This window comes from Rhinoderma darwinii, chromosome 8 (assembly GCF_050947455.1).
Source record: "Rhinoderma darwinii isolate aRhiDar2 chromosome 8, aRhiDar2.hap1, whole genome shotgun sequence".
In the NCBI taxonomy this organism is placed as follows: Eukaryota; Metazoa; Chordata; class Amphibia; order Anura; family Rhinodermatidae; genus Rhinoderma; species Rhinoderma darwinii.
The window spans coordinates 12,291,963-12,307,356 of NC_134694.1; the positions used below are offsets into that span (position 1 = coordinate 12,291,963).

Below are 15,394 nucleotides of genomic sequence, written 5' to 3' on the forward strand. Positions count from 1 at the left end.
AGTGTCCCACATATAGCCCACCCCTGTAGACTGTGCACTACATATAGCCACCCTGTTGCTAGTGCCCCACAGGTAACCCACCCCTGTATATAGTGTCCCACATATAGACCCCCCTGTATATAGTGGCCCACATATAGACCCCCCTGTATATAGTGGCCCACATATGGACCCCCCCTGTATATAGTGGCCCACATATAGAGCCCCCTGTATATAATGGCCCACATATAGAGCCCCCTGTATATAGTGGCCCACACCCCCACATATAGACCCCCCTGTATATAATGGCCCACATATAGAGCCCCCTGTATATAATGGCCCACACCCCCACATATAGACCCCCCTGTAGCTACTGCCCCACATATAGACCCCCTATATATAATAGCCCACATAAAGATGACCCCCCCCCCCCCCATAGATAATGCCATTCACATTTTTATGAGGGGAAAAAAACCAAAATCTTGACATACTCACATTCTCCGGTTCCCACGCTGTTCACTGGCGATGCAGACATGCTCTCTTCTGAGCATGTCTGCAGGAGTTGAACGAGCGTCCTCCAATGACGCTGATTGGCGGGGCAGAATGACTTGCCCCGCCAATCAGCACCTTCCAAGCATGGAAGCGGCGCGATGATGTCATCGCGCCGCTAGCCAATCAGTGTCATTGTAAGGCACTGGATGGTCAGGCACGGAACATGCCCGGCCATTCATGTATTTGGCTGCCGCTAGCACTGGGGCCCCCTCCGGTGCTAGCGACACCTACAGGCATGAGATGGCCTGTGTAAGGCTCGGCGTCGCGGGCCCCACAGTAGCGACGCTACCGCTGTAGTAGCCATAACGGCTGCTAGCGGCGCCACCGGGCCCCCTCAAGCCCCGGGCCCCGTAGCAGCCGCTACTGCTGCTACCGCGGTAGTTACGCCACTGGTGGGCAACCCATAGGTAATTTATTCCTCTATGATAAAGCTCATCTACGAGCCCATCATCTTGTGCAAAACAGAGACACCCACCTTAAAGGGAATGTGTTGCTAGCAAAAAAAATTTTTTTTTTTTATTGAAACAAGTAAAACATTGTTTAAATTTTTTTTTTTTTTTCACGAGTCAGGAAATATTCTAAATTGGATTCAATTGGATTCTAATTTATAATATTTACCATATCTGGTCACTAGATGGAGCCATTCCCAAAATTGCAGCATTGCATGTGGTAAAGCAACCACATAGCTTTTCTGCTGCAAATTTTGTGAAAAGTGACTCGCTCTAGTGAGCTCACAGAATCCCCCCTCCCTTATCCTGGCAAGTGCCAGGAGAGGGAGGGGTTTCAATGTCTTCAAACCTCCTTACACTGTGTGCCGCCAATTTCAAAGCGACTACACAGTGGAAGGAGGATGTACTGCGAGCATACCTGCGAGGAGACGCTTTGAGGAGGACCAGCGAGGCGGACCAGGACCAGCGAGGCGGACCAGGACCAGCGAGGCGGACCAGGACCAGCGAGGCGGACCAGGACCAGCGAGGAGGACCAGGACCAGCGAGGAGACACTTCGAGGACGAGGAGGACCAGCGAGGCGGACAAGGAAGGACGAGGTGTACCAGTGAGTCGGACGTGGAAGGACGAGCGAGGCGACGGAGGAGGACCAGCGAGTCGGGCGAGGAGGACCAGCGAGTAGGACAAGGAAGGACAAGGTGTACCAGTGAGTCGGACGTGGAAGGACGAGCGAGGCGACGGAGGAGGACCAGCGAGGCGACGGAGGAGGACCAGCGAGGCGGTAAGTAACGCTGACATAGGCATCATGTGTGGCATCATATACGGGAGGCCTGTGTCGGCATATACGGGAGGCCTGTGTCGGCATATACGGGAGGCCTGTGGCATCATATACGGGAGGCCTGTGTCGGCATATACGGGAGGCCTGTGGCATCATATACGGGAGGCCTGTGGCATCATATACGGGAGGCCTGTGGCATCATATACGGGAGGCCTGGGGCATCATATACGGGAGGCCTGGGGCATCATATCATGGAGGCATATCAGGGAGGCCTGTGGCATCATATACGGGAGGCCTGTGGCATCATATACGGGAGGCCTGTGGCATCATATACGGGAGGCCTGTGGCATCATATACGGGAGGCCTGTGGCATCATATCAGGGAGGCCTGTGGCAGCATATCATGGAGGCCTGTGGCAGCAAATGCAGTGTGGCAGCATTTACAGTGTGGCAGCATTTACAGTGTGGCAGCATTTCCAGTGTGGCAGCATTTACAGTGTGGCAGCATTTACAGTGTGGCAGCATTTACAGTGTGGCAGCATTTCTAGTGTGGCAGCGTATCCGTTGTGGCAGCGTATCCGTTGTGGCTGCGTATCCGTTGTGGCTGCGTATCCGTTGTGGCAGCGTATCCGTTGTGGCAGCGTATCCGTTGTGGCAGCGTATCCGTTGTGGCAGCGTATACGGTGTGGCAGCGTATACGGTGTGGAATCATACCATTGGAGGCCGGTGTCATCATACCAGCGGAGGCCTGTGTCATCATACCAGCGTAGGCCTGTGGCATCATACCAAGGGAGGCCTGTGGCAGCATTTACAGTGTGGCTGCATTTACAGTGTGGCAGCATTTACAGTGTGGCAGCATTGACAGTGTGGCAGCATTGACAGTGTGGCAGCATTGACAGTGTGGCAGCATTTACGCTGTGGCAGCATTTACAGTGTGGCAGCATTTACAGTGTGGCAGCATTTACGTTGTGGCAGCATTTACAGTGTGGCAGCATTGACAGTGTGGCAGCATTGACAGTGTGGCAGCATTTACAGTGTAGCAGCATTTACAGTGTGGCAGCATTTACAGTGTGGCAGCATTTACGTTGTGGCAGCATATACGTTGTGGCAGCATATACGTTGTGGCAGCTTATACGTTGTGGCAGCATATACGTTGTGGCAGCATATACGTTGTGGCAGCTTATACGTTGTGGCAGCGTATACGTTGTGGCAGCGTATCCGTTGTGGCAGCGTATCCGGTGTGGCAGCGTATACGGGGTGGCATCATACCATTGGAGGCCTGTGGCATCATACCAACGGAGGCCTGTGACAGCATTTACAGTGTGGCAGCATTTACAGTGTGGCAGCATTTACAGTGTGGCAGCATTTACGGTGTGGCAGCATTTACAGTGTGGCAGCATTTACAGTGTGGCAGCATTTACAGTGTGGCAGCATTGACAGTGTGGCAGCATTTACAGTGTGGCAGCATTTACAGTGTGGCAGCATTTACGTTGTGGCAGCATTTACGTTGTGGCAGCATATACGTTGTGGCAGCTTATACGTTGTGGCAGCTTATACGTTGTGGCAGCTTATACGTTGTGGCAGCGTATCCGTTGTGGCAGCGTATCCGTTGTGGCAGCGTATCCGTTGTGGCAGCGTATACGGGGTGGCATCATACCAACGGAGGCCTGTGACAGCATTGACAGTGTGGCAGCATTGACAGTGTGGCAGCATTGACAGTGTGGCAGCATTGACAGTGTGGCAGCATTTACAGTGTGGCAGCATTTACAGTGTGGCAGCATATACGGTGTGGCATCATACCATTGGAGGCCTGTGTCATCATACCAGTGGAGGCCTGTGTCATCATACCAGCGTAGGCCTGTGGCATCATACCAAGGGAGGCCTGTGGCAGCATTTACAGTGTGGCAGCATTTACAGTGTGGCAGCATTTACAGTGTGGCAGCATTGACAGTGTGGCAGCATTTACAGTGTGGCAGCATTTACAGTGTGGCAGCATTTACGTTGTGGCAGCATTTACGTTGTGGCAGCATATACGTTGTGGCAGCTTATACGTTGTGGTAGCTTATACGTTGTGGCAGCGTATACGTTGTGGCAGCGTATACGTTGTGGCAGCGTATCCGTTGTGGCAGCGTATCCGTTGTGGCAGCGTATCCGTTGTGGCAGCGTATCCGCATTGACAGTGTGGCAGCATTTACAGTGTGGCAGCATTTACAGTGTGGCAGCATTTACAGTGTGGCAGCATTTACGTTGTGGCAGCATTTACGTTGTGGCAGCATTTACGTTGTGGCAGCATTTACGTTGTGGCAGCATATACGTTGTGGCAGCATATACGTTGTGGCAGCTTATACGTTGTGGCAGCGTATACGTTGTGGCAGCGTATACGTTGTGGCAGCTTATACGTTGTGGCAGCGTATACGTTGTGGCAGCGTATACGTTGTGGCAGCGTATCCGTTGTGGCAGCGTATACGTTGTGGCAGCGTATACGTTGTGGCAGCGTATCCGGTGTGGCAGCGTATCCGGTGTGGCAGCGTATACGGGGTGGCATCATACCATTGGAGGCCTGTGTCATCATACCAGCGGAGGCCTGTGTCATCATACCATTGGAGGCCTGTGGCATCATACCAAGGGAGGCCTGTGGCAGCATTTACAGTGTGGCTGCATTTACAGTGTGGCTGCATTTACAGTGTGGCAGCATTGACAGTGTGGCAGCATTGACAGTGTGGCAGCATTTACAGTGTGGCAGCATTTACAGTGTGGCAGCATATACGGTGTGGCATCATACCATTGGAGGTCTGTGTCATCATACCAGCGGAGGCCTGTGTCATCATACCAGCGTAGGCCTGTGGCATCATACCAAGGGAGGCCTGTGCCAGCATTTACAGTGTGGCTGCATTTACAGTGTGGCAGCATTTACAGTGTGGCAGCATTTACAGTGTGGCAGCATTTACGTTGTGGCAGCATTTACGTTGTGGCAGCATATACGTTGTGGCAGCTTATACGTTGTGGCAGCATATACGTTGTGGCAGCTTATACGTTGTGGCAGCGTATACGTTGTGGCAGCGTATCCATTGTGGCAGCGTATCCGTTGTGGCAGCGTATCCGGTGTGGCAGCGTATACGGGGTGGCATCATACCATTGGAGGCCTGTGGCATCATACCAACGGAGGCCTGTGACAGCATTTACAGTGTGGCAGCATTTACAGTGTGGCAGCATTTACGTTGTGGCAGCATTTACGTTGTGGTTTTTTTTTATTTATTTTTTTATTTTGCATAGTGCACTTTGTTTTTGATATGGCCATCTTGGCCAGGCAACAAATAAAGAGATCTTTTGTCAGAATTTCCAATTGGGAGGGACTCCGCATTTTTGTCCACTCAATATGTGTTTATAAACTATAGAGTTGTTTTTTGAGGTAGTCCACTTGCGGTGGGTAACTGTCCCGCAAGACATACTTTCAAATAAATTATCATTTTGCTCTTACCTTCCTCTAACTTGGCAGTCCGGGCGATACGTCCTTGGCTTCTACTGCGCCTGCGCGGTCGGTTTGATGCGGTCGATGATGACCCCTGGCTGTCAGCTGACGGCGGGGGGTCACATGGGCAGGTGTCACGAATCGAGAGGGTGTTGTGATTGGTCAGTTCATGTAGCGCCGCCAAATACGAGGGGTGGAGTTTTGGTGCTTATAGTAACCCAGCGCCTGCAATGAAGTATGCTGTTGACATCGATACGAGCATCTTCCCGTGACGCACAGCAGAATATCTGCTGTTGAATATTATTATCGCTGGTGACGAGGCCAGAGTGACCAAGATACGGACCCCTGAGGATGAGTATCTGAAACGCGTAGGGTCTTTCATTGTACATGGAATGTTTGCATAGGGGACAGTAGCATTGTGTTACACCCAGCGCTAGGAGATCCGGTGATTGTTCACGGACACTGGTGCTTTTTGGGGATTGTACTATTGCTGTGCCCAGGACAAATGCTGGTTCCAGTAAAATATTGTTATAAACACTGAGATATATTTATCACAATGACTCAGTGTTTCTTGTTTAATTCATTTTTTAATTTACACGGTGGGGCTTATTTCACAGTGGTGTGTTACCCCTGGTTTTAAAACGAGTTACTAATAAAAGGTATATTTTACTCAGTTGTCACTTCAGTGAACCTTCTAATTTTCTCATATTGTGGGAGCAATATACGTTGTGGCAGCTTATACGTTGTGGCAGCGTATCCGTTGTGGCAGCGTATCCGTTGTGGCAGCGTATCCGTTGTGGCAGCGTATCCGTTGTGGCTGCGTATCCGCATTGACAGTGTGGCAGCATTTACAGTGTGGCAGCATTTACAGTGTGGCAGCATTTACGTTGTGGCAGCATTTACGTTGTGGCAGCATTTACGTTGTGGCAGCTTATACGTTGTGGCAGCTTATACGTTGTGGCAGCTTATACGTTGTGGCAGCTTATACGTTGTGGCAGCGTATACGTTGTGGCAGCGTATACGTTGTGGCAGCGTATACGTTGTGGCAGCTTATACGTTGTGGCAGCTTATACGTTGTGGCAGCTTATACGTTGTGGCAGCGTATACGTTGTGGCAGCGTATCCGTTGTGGCAGCGTATCCGGTGTGGCAGCGTATACGGGGTGGCATCATACCATTGGAGGCCTGTGGCATCATACCAACGGAGGCCTGTGCCAGCATTTACAGTGTGGCAGCATTTACAGTGTGGCATCATATACAGGGATAGTCTGTGGCATCATCTCAAATGAGCTTGTGTGGCATCATATACAGGGATAGTGGGTGGCATCATCTCAAATGAGCTTGTGTGGCATCATATACAGGGATAGTCTGTGGCATCATATCAAATGAGCTTGTGTGGCATCATATACAGGGATAGTGGGTGGCATCATATACAGGGATATTGTGTGGCATCATCTCAAATGAGCTTGTGTGGCATCATATACAGGGATAGTCTGTGGCATCATCTCAAATGAGCTTGTGTGGCATCATATACAGGGATAGTGTGTGGCATCATATCAAATGATCTAGTGTGGCATCATATACAGGGATAGTCTGTGGCATCATATCAAATGAGCTTGTGTGGCATCATATACAGGGATAGTGTGTGGCATCATATCAAATGATCTAGTGTGGCATCATATACAGGGATAGTCTGTGGCATCATATCAAATGAGCTTGTGTGGCATCATATACAAGGATAGTGTGTGGCATCATATCAAATGATCTAGTGTGGCATCATATACAGGGATAGTCTGTGGCATCATCTCAAATGAGCTTGTGTGGCATCATATACAGTGATATTGTGTGGCATCATCTCAAATGAGCTTGTGTGGCATCATATACAGGGATAGTGTGTGGCATCATATCAAATGAGCTTGTGTGGCATCATATACAGGGATAGTGTGTGGCATCATATACAGGGATAGTGTGTGGCATCATCTCAAATGAGCTTGTGTGGCATCATATACAGGGATAGTGTGTGGCATCATATACAGGGATAGTGTGTGGCATCATCTCAAATGAGCTTTGTGGCATCATATACAGGGATAGTGTGTGTCACTTTTTGTACATCACTTTATCTAATCCCACCATGTGTGTGACTTTTTGTACAGCAGTTTACCAGGAGGAGAGGGAGCGCGCCAGTCAAAACACGACCGTGAGGAGTGTATTCGAGGAGCATAGATACTTTGAACAGGTGCGGCAGCAAGGGGACTACCCTAATGTTACAATAATTGCTAATTATGGTCTTTTATATATATTATTGTAATTATTTTATTAGGAGGGAAAGCAACGCGATCAGATACAGACGACGACAGTGGCGGCAGCAGCAACCAGAGCGGATTACCACCGTGGAGACGAACAGGCCATTCTGAGCAGCATAAGTAACGAATTATAGAAAGTAAGTAAGCCCGAACAAAGGGAGTTCATATAAACATACATGACACACAAGTTCACAAGATGAGCCAAACTATGCAGAGTGACCAGACAGGGATGTCATTCTTCCAAAGCGACCATGTTGCGCATAGTTCAACGCTTGAAGTTGATCAAACCATTGATAAATTTTTTATTTTATTCTTCTTTAGGAAATATAACTTTGACATGCCGCATGATTGGCAGAAATGTTCTGTAATACAATTTGAAGGTACGGTGGGATGATGTGACAAAGCAAGGTGTTTTCACCTGCTGCTAAAGGTCCGGTCGGATGATGAGATGAGAAAAAAAAAGGTGTTTTCATCTGCTGATGAAGGTCCAGTTGGATGATGTGATGAAGCAAGGTGTTTTCATCTGCTGATGAAGGTCCAGTTGGATGATGTGATGAAGCAAGGTGTTTTCATCTGCTGATGAAGGTCCAGTTGGATGATGTGATGAAGCAAGGTGTTTTCATCTGCTGATGAAGGTCCAGTTGGATGATGTGATGAAGCAAGGTGTTTTCATCTGCTGATGAAGGTCCAGTTGGATGATGTGATGAAGCAAGGTGTTTTCACCTGCTGATAACTTATTTGTGATTGTCGTTGACGTCTGTGTGTTTTCAATGTAAATGTCTTTTACTGTTTCGTCTTCCATTTTGTACTTTTATGTGTTTGTCCCTATCCGTCAGTTGACTTTTTACCTGAACTATTTTTTTGTGACTATGGAACTAAAACTTTTTTTGTTCTGCATGTAAATTTTATATTTGTGTTTATGATGGAACACTTTTTCTGTGTTACTTTGGAAGCCACTTATGGCTTCATCAATAAAAAAAAATTGGTTGATAAATGTTATTCTCTTTCATTCCCTGTCTCTATTACATAAAAAAAAAAAATTTGGGTTGGTCACACAAAAATGCTCTCCTCAAACATTGACATGGTGAAACTGTCTGGCACTGAGATCATTGACGGTTTTACAATGATCGTGTAAAACTACACACTACTATTTTGTGCCTTGGTCAACAGTCAATTACCAGTGCCAAACAGTTACCTATAAACAATGTAACATGTTGAATACTCACTTCTCCACATGACAATCTGCCACCCACCATAGGCCACATTTGTGTGATAACCAAGGGTGAGTTCACACGCGGTGACCAAAGAACTTACACAAATCGGATGTTATGTCTTCGAAAACACGCTGTGGATTTTATTATTTTCTACAAACTCACGACTTTTAATCTTGCACTTAGAAAAGACAAACTCACAGATCTAAATTGGAATTGTAAGTATCGTAGTACACAAATATACCTCATTAGGGGTAGCAACTCTCTTTATGTAATCCCTCGTTATTACCGTAATGATGTTTTCTCATGCCATAATATTTACATTTAATTTTTTGATAGAAATGCCGTCGTGCATTGTCTCTGGTTGTGACAGTCGGTCTAATCGAGCTACTTACTCTCAAGGAGTGATCCTGCATGTTTTTCCAGGCAACATTGACAAGATTAAAGTTTGGCTCCAACAGGCCAGACAATCGTTGGACAATCTAGATGCACTCTCACAAAGAATTTTGGATGGAAAAAAACAAGATTTATTTAGACTATGTTCGAAACACTTCGAACAAGACTGTTATGTTTATAAGTCTGAAAAGAAGTTACCATGGCTGAAGGAAAGTACAATTCCCACTATATTCCCTTATCAGGACACAGAGTCTCCACCATCTAAACGGAAACGGACAGAACAGGAACACACTTATTCTTGTGCAACACAATGCATGCAATTACCTTTGGCTACTACATACACCAACAGCATTACATACGTTTCTACCGGTACCTCAATGCTAAACGATCCACCAACGTCAATGTCCCCAGTGATGGGAGTGAAAAATGTCAAAATTGGTGTCAACAGAAAATTTTTTGAAAGGAATGCAGCAACAAACACCCCACAGAGGACATTGGCAACGAGAGCCACCAACACACCTTTCAAAAGCACAAGAGATGCAACCACTCAATCACACATCTTCACACTGGATACAGGATGCCAGTTTCCAGAGGAAGAACTTTCTTTGGAAAACCAATCAACAATGAAGTTGGATCATTTTTACCCATCAACGTTTTCAACCCCCCGCTTACAAAGACAAACATCAAGCAAAGTCATATTGGAGGATCCAGAGGAAAGCTTTGTTTCTTCTACTGGCAGAAATGATGCAAGAGATCTGGACTACGAACCACCAGATTCTAGTCTGTCATTTGACAATGTGACAACCAATTTGTTTTCAGAACGAGCAGATGAAGACCTAGTAAAAGAGCGGAAATTTTTGGTTTTTGAATCGGCTTTAGATGTACTGGTTGCTCAGTGCGCGTGTTTCTGTGGCCACAAAATAGAAAACCCAGTCAAATTCCAGCAAGGTACCTATCTTTCACTACAAGGCAAATGTTCCAATGGACATGATTATTTTTGGGAAAGTCAACCCAAGTGTAATCGTATCCCGGTTGGGAATGTTCTGATTGCAGCTTCCATTTTATTTAATGGTGGTAACTATGGCAAGATGTCCGACATTTGTAAATCTATTGGGATGCAATTTATTTCACATTCAACTTACTTTCGTCACCAAAGAAAATTATTATTTCCAGTGGTGGACATTCACTGGAAACAAGAAAAAATGGAACTTCATAAAGAAATCAAACAAACACCATTGTGTCTCCTTGGTGACGGACAATGTGATAGCCCTGGGCATAATGCAAAATATTGTGTGTACACATTGATGGATTATAAGAGCGACAAGATTGTTGACTTTGAAATCGTTCAGGTTACACAAACCACATCTTCTGTGGCTATGGAAAGTTTGGCCTTTCAAACCTGTCTTAACCGTGTTATTCAAGATGGGCTCAATGTGTATGTTCTTGCAACAGACCGTCATGTCTCCATACGTAAAAAAATACGTGAACAATACCCAGAGATTGCACATCAATTTGATATATGGCATTATGCAAAGTCCATTCTGAAGAAACTGAAGGCTGCAAGTAAAAAAAGGAGCTGTTCCCAAATTGGTGATTGGATCACGTCAATAACCAATCATTTTTGGTACTGCTGTAGTACTGCTTGCGGTAATGTGGATGTGCTGCGGGAAAAATGGCTCTCTGTACTTCAACATATTCGTAATGTACATGAATTCCCGGGGGACATTGACACACAATGTGATCACAGATGTTTAGACATTGATGACGATCGCAAACACAATTGGATGTCAACAACATCAGCAGCCTATGAGGAGCTTGAAAAGATCGTAAAAGATAAACAATTTTTGAAAGACTTGCACCACTTGTCATCTTTCTGTCATACTGGAAAAATCGAGGTATTCCACAGCTTTATTCTAAAATACCGACCAAAAAGAATACATTTTTCTTTAGACGGAATGGAAGCACGGACAAAACTTGCTGTTTTGGCCCATAATCATAATACAAAACGGGAACAATCTAGAGTCCACCGACAGACCACAAAGTCGGATCTGCTTGGTAGCATGAGGTATAATGTTGTTTTCTCCAAACTAAGCAAAAAATGGAATGCAAAGAAAGAGTACGTACCAATGTCTTTCTCACACCTCTTTCCTATGTTTGTAAATGTGATCAAATTGTCAAAACAAGAAATTGAACATAGTTGGCAAACACGGACATTGACCCTACCACCAAACATAGCCACAGAACCACGGCCGGATAAAGCAGCAGCTGTTCTAGCTCACAAATCCAGTTTTTAATGTACTAAACTATGTTGTGTTTGCCCTTCTCCAAAAATGCTTACAACTATTTCCCACTATTTATATTGCCTGTCACAGGAAGAATTTGTAAGCTAACTATCTGTGGATATTGGATGTTGATTCTGGGATTTATTCTGATTGCCATATTTGGAGTCTGGAAGGAATTTCCCCCACACACAACAAATGAAGAACAAAACGAAAATAACCTGGGGTTTTTTGCCTTCCTCTGAATCAACACTAGCACTTTATGGCTATGTTCACACAGAGTATTTTGGGGGAGGAATATCTGCCTCAAAGTTCCAAACGGAATTTTGAGGCAGATATTCCTCCCCCCAAATACTCCGTGTGAATAGCAATTTTCGCGCCGTTTTTCGCCCGCGGCCATTGAGCGCCGCGGGCATAAAACACGCTTTCTCCTGCCTCCCATTGAAGTCAATGGGAGGTCGGAGGCGGAAGCGCCCGAAGATAGGGCATGTCGCTTCTTTTTCCCGCGAGGCAGTTTTACTGCTCGCGGGAAAAAGACGCCGACGCCTCCCATTGAAATCAATGGGAGGCGTTCTCGGGCCGTTTCTGCCGAGTTTTGCGACGCGGTTTCCACGTCAAAAAACTCGGCAAAAGACTCCGTGTGAACATAGCCTATATCCTGTATATTATTTTCTGTTATGTACAATACTTATCCTGTGTTAATATATTATAATAAATAAACATCTAAAGTTTTGATTTTCTTAATTTTTTATTGAAAAATATAACATAGTAAAGTAATCAAACACATTTCAAAAATCTGCCATTTCAGAAGCATTATTGTCAGTGGCTAGCTTGAAACCAACATATACTTGATTTTCATCTGGAAACATTGCTCTGACTTTCTGAACTGCACACGCTGGAATAGTACGCCTGTTTTTTCGTCCAAGGTAACCGTGAACCCACACGGTGAACATTCGGTATGCAACCATCCGTAAGGACCTATACAGGATAAAAAACTATTGTTAGGCAATCATATTTGCACACTATACAGACGACAATCTTATACTGTCACCCCTGACATGGTAATATTATTTACAATATAATCTTAAACCATAACAGCTCACAAACGCTGGAGCGACACACATTGGTTGATTGCTGCGTGGAACAAGATCAAAATTTACTTCTAGTGTTACAGGGACCACATAAGAATTTGGTCAGACACATATTAGACACATGCATGCTGCTGAAAGTAAACATAATAATATTTATTTGAGGAATAAGGTTAGGATCACAATAGCATCATTCAAACTTGACTGGAACACAAAATAATTTCCTTACCTGTTATTTAGCGGTGCTTGACGTGTTGGACCCAAACATCTATAGCTTTCACATAGGGTCAGTTGTTCCTTGTCCAGACATGTGCCAATAAAAGTATGATGCTCTGTAATGCACGTCATCGGCTCATCTTCCTCCATTAGGTTTAGCACATTACGTATATCTTTGCAACAGACGCATTCCTCTTCAGTCGGCAAATTCATGCAGTTCCCACACTGACACCACGATTCCACCGGTTTTACGGACGCTGAAGGACTTTGTCTCACACTTTGCTCTTCCCGTTTTCTCATTGGCTGTTGTACAAGAATTATATTTGGATCCTGATATTTTGGACACCTTGCTCGTAGTTCCTGCTCTAATATCGCTCTCTAAAAAAATTAAAAAAAAATTGGCACTATAAAATGGAATGTAAGTGAACATTATGCCGATTGTGACGACAGTGCATAAATCAACAGCTGTATATTGCATTATTTCTCATTGATTTTGGAGTGGACATGTACATCTAGTAATTACATTTTTCATTATAAAAATGTGACACCAAACATAGGTATATTCAACAGTGTGCGCTCCACTTACGTCAATGGTGAAGGTGAGGGAAAAGACAACTAAAATATAGGAACCAATATTATGAATGGAATGGAGGACCAAAAGAGGTCACAGAAAAATTACACTTTCGTACCGGTTTGGTTTATATTCAAACAAGTATATGGTGGTGTGCTTGGCCCCCCACAAATGCAAGAGTCAGCGTGCTATCCCACAGCACAGTGAAGCATTTCACAGGCATCAACTGCACAAAGTCTTACCTCCTGGGCTCTTTTTTCTTTCTCCTCTGGGGTAAATGTTGGTGGTATTCGTTTTGGTATTGGTTGATTGTCATCAATGGATTTCAGACTTCTCTTGGGCGCCATAACTGACAATTACAAACAACAGTTGATACATATTTCTCCCAAGACGTCAAATAAAAAACAGTATACGCTGCCACATGCCTCCCTGCATATGCTGCCACACAACCTCCTTTGATATGATGCCACACAGCCTTACTTGGTATGATGCCACCCACTATCCCTGTATATGATGCCACCCAACCTCATTTGATATGATGCCACAATATCCCTGTATATGCCACACAAGCTCATTTGATCTGATGCCACACAATATCCCTGTATATGATGCCACACAAGCTCATTTGATCTGATGCCACACAATATCCCTGTATATGCCACACAAGCTCATTTGATATGATGCCACACAATATCCCTGTATATGATGCCACACAAGCTCATTTGATATGCCTGCCACACAATATCCCTGTATATGATTCCACACAATATCCCTGTATATGATGCCACCCACTATCCCTGTATATGATGCCACCCACTATCCCTGTATATGATGCCACCCACTATCACTGATATGATGGCACGGGCCTCCCTGATATGCTGCCACGGGCCTCCCTGATATGCTGCCTGATATATGAACGTATAAGCTGCCACACCGTATAAGCTGGCACAGGCCTCCGCTGGTATGCTGCCACACCGTATAAGCTGCCTCCGCTGGTATGCTGCCACACCGTATAAGCGGCCTCCGCTGGTATGCTGCCACACCGTATAAGCGGCCTCCGCTGGTATGCTGCCACACCGTATAAGCGGCCTCCGCTGGTATGCTGCCACACCGTATAAGCGGCCTCCGCTGGTATGCTGCCACACCGTATGCTGCCGCAGGCCTCCGCTGGTATGCTGCCGCAGGCCTCCGCTGGTATGCTGCCGCAGGCCTCCGCTGGTATGCTGCCGCAGGCCTCCGCTGGTATGCTGCCGCAGGCCTCCGCTGGTATGCTGCCGCAGGCCTCCGCTGGTATGCTGCCGCAGGCCTCCGCTGGTATGCTGCCGCAGGCCTCCGCTGGTATGCTGCCGCAGGCCTCCGCTGGTATGCTGCCGCAGGCCTCCGCTGGTATGCTGCCGCAGGCCTCCGCTGGTATGCTGCCAAAGGCTGCTCACACGAACGCACATGAACAGAACTTACCTGCTCCTGACGCGACCTCCGCTGTCAAACTTCTTCCTGACTGTTCTTCTTGCGCCTTCGCCTCGCTGCACTGAACACATGACCGGAAGCCGCGGCCGGAAGTAGTCATCTCACAGTCCGGCCGCGGTTTCCGGTCGACATGAACATGGCGCCGGATTTCGCTCTAGCAAAGACCTGACTTTTGGTCTGTGTGTGTGAGCGGCGAATGCGCCGCTCACACATAGACCGCGTACGCTATAGTGGATGGGACGGCTCCCGTTCTCATTCTCTATGGGGATGTGTGTGCCGTATTCCATCACTGTATGTGTCGTTAATCGACACACACAGTAATGGAAAAAAAATGGCAGCCCCCATAGAGAAGTAAATGAAGTAAAAACTTAAAAAGTACAACACATATTAATAAAATGTATTGATCTATCACACTAAAACACATAACATATTAAAAAAAAGTTGGTCGTGACACTGTTCCTTTAAAAAGGGACAGGTGGCCGCTGGCTTGATCATTTTCCTGCGTCTGTAGTATAGATTGCGAGTCAGTTACCCCAGTATATGTCATGTAACCTAGACCTCCAGGTGGTATAAAACGTGACATCACCATACAAATCACACCAATTACTTTATTTGTAGTGTTGATTGACAGGCAAAAATCTGAC

At 46.1% G+C, this 15,394-nt stretch overlaps 2 protein-coding genes across 3 annotated transcripts; one reads left to right on the top strand and one right to left on the bottom strand.

The window, feature by feature from the left end:
* Positions 1–1,291: 1,291 nt before the first annotated feature.
* Positions 1,292–8,023, top strand: LOC142659217 (uncharacterized). 2 transcript variants are annotated; one of them, XM_075835108.1, is made up of 4 exons: positions 1,292–1,756; positions 7,373–7,455; positions 7,540–7,659; positions 7,844–8,023. In XM_075835108.1, exons 1-3 carry the CDS (start codon positions 1,315–1,317, stop codon positions 7,654–7,656), a joined length of 642 nt encoding a protein of 213 aa, XP_075691223.1. In that variant the 5' UTR covers positions 1,292–1,314; the 3' UTR covers positions 7,657–7,659; positions 7,844–8,023. The 2 variants fall into 2 exon arrangements, with proteins under 2 accessions (XP_075691223.1, XP_075691224.1); XM_075835109.1 differs by having other exon boundaries at positions 7,376–7,455.
* A 4,155-nt stretch (positions 8,024–12,178) lies between these two features.
* LOC142658587 (P2X purinoceptor 7-like) lies at positions 12,179–14,350 on the bottom strand. The gene is made up of 3 exons (XM_075834165.1): positions 13,526–14,350; positions 12,726–13,090; positions 12,179–12,386 (listed from the first exon to the last, which is right to left on the bottom strand). The coding sequence occupies exons 1-3, from the start codon at positions 13,628–13,630 to the stop codon at positions 12,197–12,199; spliced, it is 660 nt and encodes a 219-aa protein (XP_075690280.1). The 5' UTR covers positions 13,631–14,350; the 3' UTR covers positions 12,179–12,196.
* Positions 14,351–15,394: the final 1,044 nt, after the last annotated feature.